This window comes from Giraffa tippelskirchi, chromosome 13 (assembly GCF_054371585.1).
Source record: "Giraffa tippelskirchi isolate mGirTip1 chromosome 13, T2T-mGirTip1v1.2.pri, whole genome shotgun sequence".
In the NCBI taxonomy this organism is placed as follows: domain Eukaryota; kingdom Metazoa; phylum Chordata; class Mammalia; order Artiodactyla; family Giraffidae; genus Giraffa; species Giraffa tippelskirchi.
The window spans coordinates 90,501,037-90,509,966 of record NC_137287.1 but is presented as its reverse complement, the minus strand read 5'-3'; the positions used below and the strand labels follow the sequence as shown (position 1 = coordinate 90,509,966).

At 45.4% G+C, this 8,930-nt stretch overlaps 1 protein-coding gene and 1 long non-coding RNA gene across 3 annotated transcripts; one reads left to right on the top strand and one right to left on the bottom strand.

Moving 5' to 3' along the window:
• Window positions 1–2,181: 2,181 nt before the first annotated feature.
• LOC145531335 (uncharacterized) lies at window positions 2,182–8,644 on the top strand. Of its 2 annotated transcripts, none has more exons than XR_014072361.1 (3): window positions 2,182–2,404; window positions 6,210–6,404; window positions 7,153–8,644. It is a non-coding gene; the product is annotated as an uncharacterized LOC145531335 (long non-coding RNA). The 2 variants fall into 2 exon arrangements; XR_014072362.1 differs by having other exon boundaries at window positions 6,210–6,837.
• On the bottom strand, window positions 6,185–7,414 carry LOC145531334 (histone PARylation factor 1-like). Its single transcript, XM_081553434.1, is given in 3 exon segments — window positions 6,185–6,435; window positions 6,507–6,994; window positions 6,997–7,414. Coding segments are annotated over 3 exon segments (1,038 nt in total). The 3' UTR covers window positions 6,185–6,303.
• Window positions 8,645–8,930: the final 286 nt, after the last annotated feature.

The window sequence follows — 8,930 nt, the reverse complement described above, 5'->3', positions numbered from 1 at the left end:
AATTCCAGAAAAACATCTACTTCTGCTTCATTGACTATGCTAAAGCCTTTGACTGTGTGGATCATAACTGTGGAAAATTCTGAAAGAGATGGGAATACCAGACCACCTTACCTACCTCCTGAGAAACCTCTAAGCAGGTCAAGAAGCAACAGTTAGTACCGGACATAGAACAACAGACCGGTTCAAAATTGGGAAAGGAGTATGTAAAGGCTGTACACTGTTACCCTGCTTGTTTAACTTATATGCAGAGGTATATCATGTGAAATGCTGGTATGGATGAAGCATAACCTGGAATCAAGATTGCTGGGAGAAATATCAGTAAACTCAGATGTGCTTCCCTGGTGGCTCAGACTGGTAAAGAATCTGCATGTAATGTAGCAGACCCAAGTTCAATCACTGGGTCAGGAAGATCCCCTGGAGAAGGGCATGGCAACCCACTCCAGTGTTCCTGCCTGGAGAATCCCATGGCCAGAGGAGTGTGGTGGGCTACAGTCGATGCGATCGCAAAGGGTCGAACATGGCCGAGTGACTAACACTTTCACTTTCAGATAATACCACCCTATGCAGATGACACCACCCTAATGGCAGAAAGCAAAGAGGAACGAAAGAGCCTCTTGATAAAGATGAAAGAGGAGAGTGAAAAAGCTGGCTTAAGAACTCAGCATTTAAACAACTAAGATCATGGCATCTGGTCCCATCACTTCATCGCAAATAGATGGGGAAACAGTGGAAAGAGTGACAGACTTTTTTTTCTTGGGCTCCAAAATCACTGCAGATAATGGCTGCAGTCATGAAATTAAAAGATGCTTGCTCCTTGGAAGAAAAGCTATGACAAACCTAGACAGCGTATTAAAAAGCAGAGATATCACTTTGCCGACAAAGGTCCAGATCGTCAAAGCTATAGTTTTTCCAGCAGTTATGTATGGATGTGAGAGTTGGACCATAATGAAGGCTGAGCACCGAATAACTGATGCTTTCAAACTGTGGTGCAGGAGAAGACTCTTGAGAGTCCCTTGTACTGCAAGATCAGTCAATCCTAAAGGAAATCAGTCCTGAATGTTCGTTGGAAGGACTGATGCTGAAGCTGAAGCTCTGACACTTTGGCCACCTGATGCAAAGGACTGACCCATTTGAAAAGACCCTGATGCTGGGAAAGATTGAAGGCAGGAGGAGAAGGGGATGACAGAGGATGAGATGGTTGGATGGCATCATTGATTCAATGGACATGAGTTTGAGCAAACTCCAGGAGATCATGAACGACAGGGAAGCCTGGTGTGCTGCAGTCCATGGAGTCACAGAGTTGGACACGACTGAGCCACTGAACAACAACAACAACAATAGAAGAAAGTGAGGCTGAGGGAGCCCAGAGGTTCCCAGGTCTCCAGACTCAAAAGCTAAGACTAACTGAGGGAATACTCACTGCAGTTCTGGGAAGTTCCATTTCTGGGAACAACTAGAAGACCTTTTTGCTGGTGGCGTTGTCCTAAAAGGGAGCAGGCTGGTGGGGCTTGAGCTGAGTGATAATTAAGAATGAGGCTCTTTGGGGGTGGAGTCAAGATGGCAGAGTAGGAGTGCGTGGACTTCTTGTCCCCTCACAAGTATGGCAAGAATGCCTCAGAGCAATTCTAGCAGAGAACCTTTTCAGCGCTAGTGGGAACCTTGGACACCTAAGGGGATGGAAGGAAATCCCTGCACGACTGGGTAGGACATGGAAGGGAAGGAGGGTGGAAGAAAAGTGGAGGTGGGATGGGACTGGTACTCCTGAGGGGGTCTGGGGGAGAAGAGAGATTCTTACACTCAGAGGGGCCCACTCATGGTGAGGGAATCATCAGGAAGAGAGAGGGACCTTTAGGGCATTGGGGGATCAGAGGGGAACAAGGTAGCCAGTCTATAGAGTGGGATCTACGCACAGGGTCTGTGCCACAGCCTTGCACAACCCCAGCTTGAGATGTGTGCCTCCTTGTGGGGAGAAGGGCTAAATGCCAGAGAGTAGGGTTTGGAGGGTGGGCTCTTGGCAATGTTGACACAACCTGGGGCAGAAGGAGGGAAGGGCTCCATGGCCAGGAAGTTTGGTGGAGGAAGCCCAAGCCACCCAGTCAGAGAGGTGCCATTGTTGAGTGGCTCGCAAATGGTGAGGCCACCATTGTGACACATTTCCCCATCTGCTGGCCCAGCCTCCTTGGGCAGTGGCGGGGACACACACCTGAGCAGGCTCACTTTCCTTCAAGCCATGGTCTCCCTTACCTCTTCAGGCCCCAGTGAGCCACTAGGGTCCAAAGTTTGAACCCCACCCCTACCAAAGCCTCTATGGGCCAGGCAGGTCCTGGCAGCCCAGACACCACTGCTGACAGGGCCTCCTCTGGCCACATGGATCCAGGCAGGTCGAGAGAGGACCCTCTGCAAGGTTTGTGTCCCAACTGGTCTGCACAGGCATGTGTACTCTGTGCCAGCTTCAGGATCAGATGCTGATAAAACACACAGAGGTGGGACTGACACAGCAGGTCCAGAGACCTACCTAGAGGTGTTGGAGGTCCTCATGGGGAGGCTGGAGTTAGATATAGCTCACCGTGGGGCCAATAACACTGATAGCAGAGATCAGTTCAATTCAGTCGCTCAGTCATGACCAACTCTTTGCAACCCCATGGACTGCAGCATGCCAGGCCTCCCTGTCCATCACCAACTCCTGGAGCTTGCTCAAACTCATGTCCATTGAGTCAGTGATGCCATCCAACCATCTCATCCTCTATCATCCCCTTTTTCTGCCTTCAATCTTTCCCAGCATCAGGGTCTTTTCCAGTGAGTCACTTCTTTGCAGCAGGTGGCCAAAGTATTGGAGCTTCAACTTCAGCATCAGTTCTTCCAATGAACATTCAAGGCTGATGTCCTTTAGGATGGACTGGTTGGATCTCCTTGCAGTCCAAGGGCCTCTGAAGAGTCTTCTCCAACACCACAGTTCAAAAGCATCAATTCTTCAGTGCTCAGCTTTCTTTATAGTACAATGCTAACATCTATACATGACTACTGGAAAAACCATAGCTTTGACTGTTATTTTCTGTTGACCAATCATGATACAATTAGTACAACTATTGTAGGGCTTCCTCGTGACAGCTGGTAAAGAATCCACCTGCAATGCGGGAAACTTGAGTCAATCCCTGGGTTGGGAAGATCCCCTGGAGAAGGGAATGGCTACCCACTCCAGTATTCTGGCCTGGAGAATTCCATGCACTATCTAGTCCATGGGGTTGCAGAGTCCGACACGACTGAGCAAGTTTCACTTTCATTGTACTAAGCAAAAATCACCATAGTAGAAGACACTTATCAGTTTTCACAATCAATAGCCAGATAAAAAATAAAAGATCATTACAATTACAAGCCATAATGGAAACATGATTAACCTAACAATATAAAATAATTACATATAATTTGGGGGATTAAGTAGAGTGATGTGGTAAATGGAAGTACATACATGCACATTTTCCCAGTCTATGTCTTTTGGTTCATGCATTTAATCCATTTACATTTAAGGTAATTATTGATACATAAAATCCTATGACCATTTTCTTAATTGTTTTGAGTTTATTTTCTGTAGGTCTTTTCCTTCTCTTGTGTTTACCGCCTAGAGAAGTTCCTTTAGCATTTGTTGTAAAACCGCTTTGGTGGTGCTGAATTCTGTTAACTTTTGCTTGTCTGGAAACCTTTTGATTTCTCTGTCAAATCTGAATTAGAGTCTTGCTGGGTAGAGATTCTTGGTTGTAGGTTCTTCCCTTTCATCACTTTAAATGTATCATGTCATTCCCTTCTGGCTTATAGAGTCTCTGTTGAGAAATCAGCTGATAACCTTAAGGGAGTTCCATTGTATGTTATTTGTCATTTTTCCCTGTTGCTTTTAATATTTTACCCTTGTCTTTAATTTTTGTCAGTTTGACTACTAAGTGTCTCAGTGTGTTTCTCCTTGGGTTTATCCTGCCTGGGACTCTCTGCTTCCTGGAGTTGGCTGACTATTTCCTTTCCCATGTTAGGGGAATTTTCAGCTATTATCTCCTCAAATATTTTCTCAGGTCCTTTCTCTCCCTCTTCTCCTTCTGGGACCCCTATAATACATTTAATGCATTGGTGCATTTAATGTTGTCCCAGAGGTCTCCTAAGCTGTCTTTTTTTCCCCATTCTTTTTTCTGTATTCTGCAGCAGTGATTTCCAACATTCTGTCCTCCAGGTCATTTATCTGTTCTTCTGCTTTAGTTATTCTGCTATTAATTCCTTCTAGTGCATTAATTATATCTGTTTGTTCTTTAGTTCTTCTAGGTCTCTGGGAAACATTTCTTGCATCTTCTTATTGTTTTCCTGTGATCCTGGATTATCTTCACTATCACTACTCTGAATTCTTTTTCTGGAAGGTTGTCTATCTCCACGTCATTTAATTGTTTTTCAAGGCTTTTATCCTGTCCCTTCATCTGGGACGTAACTTTCTGCTTTTTCATCCTGATTATCTTTCTGTAATGTGGTTTTTGTTCCAGCCACTGTGGGATTGTGGTTCTCCTTGCTTCTTCTGATGGAGGAGACTAAGAGGCTCGCGTAATCTTCCTGATGGAAGGGACTGGCAATGGGAAAAATTGAGCCTTGCTCTGGTTGGCAGGGCTATGCTCAGTAAAGCTTCAATCCAATGTCTGCTGATGGGTAGGGTTGTGCTCCCTCCCTGTGTTAGCTGTTTAGCCTGAGATGACCCAGCCCTGGGGTCTATGGGCTCTATGGTAGGGATAGTGATGACCTCCAAGAGGACTTACATCAATGGGCCCCTTCCAGGACTGCTGTTACTAGTGCCCCTATCCCTGTAGCAAGCCACTGCTGACCCACGCCTCCACAGGAAACCCTCCAACAATAGCAGGTACATCTGGTTCAGTCCCCTCTGGGATCACTGCTCCTTTCCCCTGGGTCTTGGTGAACACAAGATTTTGTTTGTGCCCTCCAAGAGTGAAGCCTGTTTTCCCCAGTCCTGTGGAAGTCCTGTAATCAAATCCCTCTGGCCTTCAAAGTCAGATTCTCTGGGATTCTCAGTTTCTTTGTTGGATCCCCAGGCTGGGAAGCCTGGTGTGGGGTTCAGAATCTTCACAACAGTAGGAGAACTTCTTTGGTATTATTGTTCTCCAGTTTGTGGGTCACCCCCCGCCCCCGCAGGTAAAATCAAGGGATTTGATTTTATCATGTTTGCACCCCTCCTACCACCTCATTGCAGCTTCTTTGTCTTTGGGCCTAGAATATCTTTTTCTGGTGGGGCTAGTGTTGTCCTGCTGATGGTTGTTCAACAGCTAGTTGCAATTTTGGTACTCTTGCAGGAGAAGATGAGTGCATGTCCTTCCACTCTGCCATCTTCCACTCCAGTATTCTTGCCTGGAAAGTCCCATGGGCAGGGGAGCCTGGTAGGCTACACTCCATGGGATCTCAAAGAGCTGGGCATGACTGAGCACACATGTATAATATATTTAGTAAGCTATAGTGAGTACTGTGAGTCAAACTGAGTGTCCACCTCTCATATTAAGAACTAAACCACCACTATCCTTGAGACCCTCTGTCTCCCCAAACATCATAGCTCCCTCAATGTAGGGTTACCACTATTTAGAATTTAATGTTTATTAATCATTTGTTCCATAATTTCATTACATTTTTGTGTATTCACAGAATTCATTAATTCTGCTTGTCTTAGAACATTATATATCAATGATTTAAGTCTCTATGTCTGTCTTATGTAGCTATTGTTCAATAATAATGCATAGCAAACCACCCCAAATCCCAGTGGTATGCCACAATGAACAAAGTAGGTTTACTTCATGACTGTGTAACTGAGAGGTCAGGGGGCTCAAATGGGTTGGGGTTCAAGATCCAGATTGGTCCTGGATGTCTCTGATGTGTCTGATCTATTTGGTCCACATGTCTCTGATCTATTTGAACCTGTGGTTCCCCAAGGCAAGCTCTTTGGGTCACTAACAACAGCACAAGAGAACAAGACCAAACCAAAAAGGTCATTTTAGCATATATTTGTGTCATCTCCACTAATCACATTGACCAAAGCAAGACATACTGCCTAATCAAAAGCCAAATAATGTCAAAATTACATTGAGGAATTATGCCATATTGGAACATGTATCTTTATTCCTTTTCATTGATGTATAGTAATTCATTCTAAAGTCTATTTTTCTTTTTTTTTTTTTTTTAAGCTGCCATCCATTTATTTCATGTAGTCCTTAAAAACAGAAGAACATGTTTCACACTAACGCTCTGCAATCCTGTACACCAGAGACGCAGCCCCACTCATGCTGCGAGCTGGTCCACATCCTCTTGGCTCCTGTTTGCCAGATGAGCTTCAATAATTTCCGCAAAGAGATTCCTCTTCAGCAGATTACATGCCAGAGGTAAAAGCTGGCCAGCAACTTTATGAAAATACTGGATCTCCTGCATTGCAGGCGGGTTTCTTTACCACTGAGTCACCTGGGAAGCCCCATGTTAACATATACGTGGGAGCCATGGCAGAAGAGGTCCAGCCCCAGCTCCAGCCCCATCCCATAGTCACACTCATCATTAGCAAACTGCACGTAGGTCATCATCTCCTGGATGGGAGCAAAGGCCTGGAGTCTGTCAGCGTCACTTGGGGCCTCCACAATTGTCCTGCAGATTCTCCTGAGGCTGGCGTCCGTTTCAGGGAGCTCTCTGTATCCAACATCATTTTTATCCACCGGGACAACCAAGCCTGCCCCATGAAAGGTCTTTGTCACCACCTGCTTGTCTCTCTGCTTCATCATCACAGTTTTCTGCTCCAGGGAGAGCCCCAGTTCTCTGGCTGCTGCTGTGAGTTTCTCATCTATGGTTTTCAAGAGACTAGTTTTCTTTTTATCTGTTACTTCTTTAAGTTTTTTCATCAAAAATAATTTGACTGCAGCAAACACATTATCTCCACTTTGAACAATTATACAATTTTTCTTTCCTTCATTTGTACCGACAAATACGGAAGTTCATCAGGAGAATCCCTGAAATACCCCATGTGGAATTGAGTTTTACTGTCTCCAATAATAATGGTCTGGAACTCAGGAGGATCATAGTAAAATCTCCAGTGAAGGTTAAAATTCAAGCTTGCTGATTTTTTCTTTATTTTATGTTTTCCAGCAAGGATATCATAAGGACCCACTAATCGAAGTCCAAGGCTTGCAGATAGTGGATCAGCTGGCTGTTCAGGGTCAAGTCCTTCGCAGAACCTCCAGAAGTGGTAGAAATCTTCAGGCAGAGGAAGCCTGTAATGGCTTTCCACCTCTTTTCGAAGGTCACTGGACATGTCAGCTTCACAGGACTTACTCTTCTTCACATTGACCGGTTTTTCACACTGCGGCCCCTCTCCGCGGAGTCTGCGCTTCGCACAGCCGCCCACCATCCTGCAGCAGCTGTGGCACCACCGGGTCCTGCTGAGAGGACCTTACGAAGTGGTATATCCATTTAACAGATGAGGAAACTGATTTCAAAGAGGCAAAATGATTTTCCCAAGTTGACTTGTTATGGAGAACTAGAGTCAAGATGAAATTCAAGACTATTGGTTTCAAAGACTACCATATTCTGCTTCTCTTTTTGCATAGAAACTAGATGTCAATTACAAACAATTGTGATTTGCTCCCTGAGCAAATGAATTCCTCCAAGGAGAGAGACTGGTATTACTTACCAAATACTTTGCTTCAGCTTACTCGCAGCTCCCCATCCCCACTTCAAATACTTAAGATAAACTGAGCCCACCTCTCCATTGAACTCTATCTGAAGTCAACCCAGAGTTGAACTTGGTCCTTAGTTCTTTTCTGATCTTTCTATAGCTATGGCATTACTTATCCAGGAAGGTGTGAACCCAGGTTGCAGCAGCAGGAGAGTCAGTGGATCTTTGTACCTGATAAGCTATATGTGTGGACACATACAGAACTCAGCCTGGGCTGAGCTGTAGTGGAGGGTAGCCAGCTGCAGTTGAGTATTGCCCAAGGGCCCTGCAAGCCTTGGGGGATTGTGGAACCCAGCACAGTGCTCTCAAACTTGGGTGCCATATTAGCTGTCACTTGCTTTGTAACACATTATCTCAAGTTTTGTGGTTTAATACAACTGCCATGTATTATCTCTCACAGTTTCTGGGGTGAGAAAGCCAAACTTGTGGGTCAAGGCACATTGGGGACAGTTTGCCTCTGCTTCACAATGCCTGAGGCTTCAGCCAGAGGCTTGAAGGCTGGGGAACTGGGATCATCCAAAGGCTCAGTCATGCATATGCCTGGCAGTTGATTCAGGTTGAAATCTTAACTGGGGCTTTTAGCTGTAACACAAACAGGGCCTATGTAGTCTGGGCTTTCTCACAACATGGTGACTGGGTTTCAGAGGCGACCACAGAAAGAGGGAGAGCACAAAAGCACCAGAAAGCACCAGGCAGAAGCTGTATCCTCTTGATGAGCTAACCTCAAAAGTTACATAACATCACTTCCACAGGACTTCACAGCTTGGAGAAACCACAAGACATCATCAAAATTTAAGGGGAGGGAATCTAAATTCCTACCTCATGAGAAAAGTGTCAGTTACATCACAAGAAAAGCAGATGGACTGGAATAAAAGTATAGATGTGTCTTTCTTTGGGAAATGATATCTGCCCCAGTTGTGTAGTGAATCTCCATGCCAGAGAGTAGGGCTGCAGGTCCCAGGCCCCAGCCCTAGACAGTCTGATTCAATCAGCTTGGGTTTGGGGCTGGGAACTTGTACTTTTGCAGTGGGTTCTGATGTGGATGGCTCTTAAGAATCACTGCCGTATGGGTTGAGGACTTGGGTCCTGAAGTCAAATCCCAATTTTGGGACTTTCTTGGACAACTCATTTCACCTTCATTAGCCTCCTCATCCCCACCTCTGGAGAAGAAGGGGATGACAGAGGACGA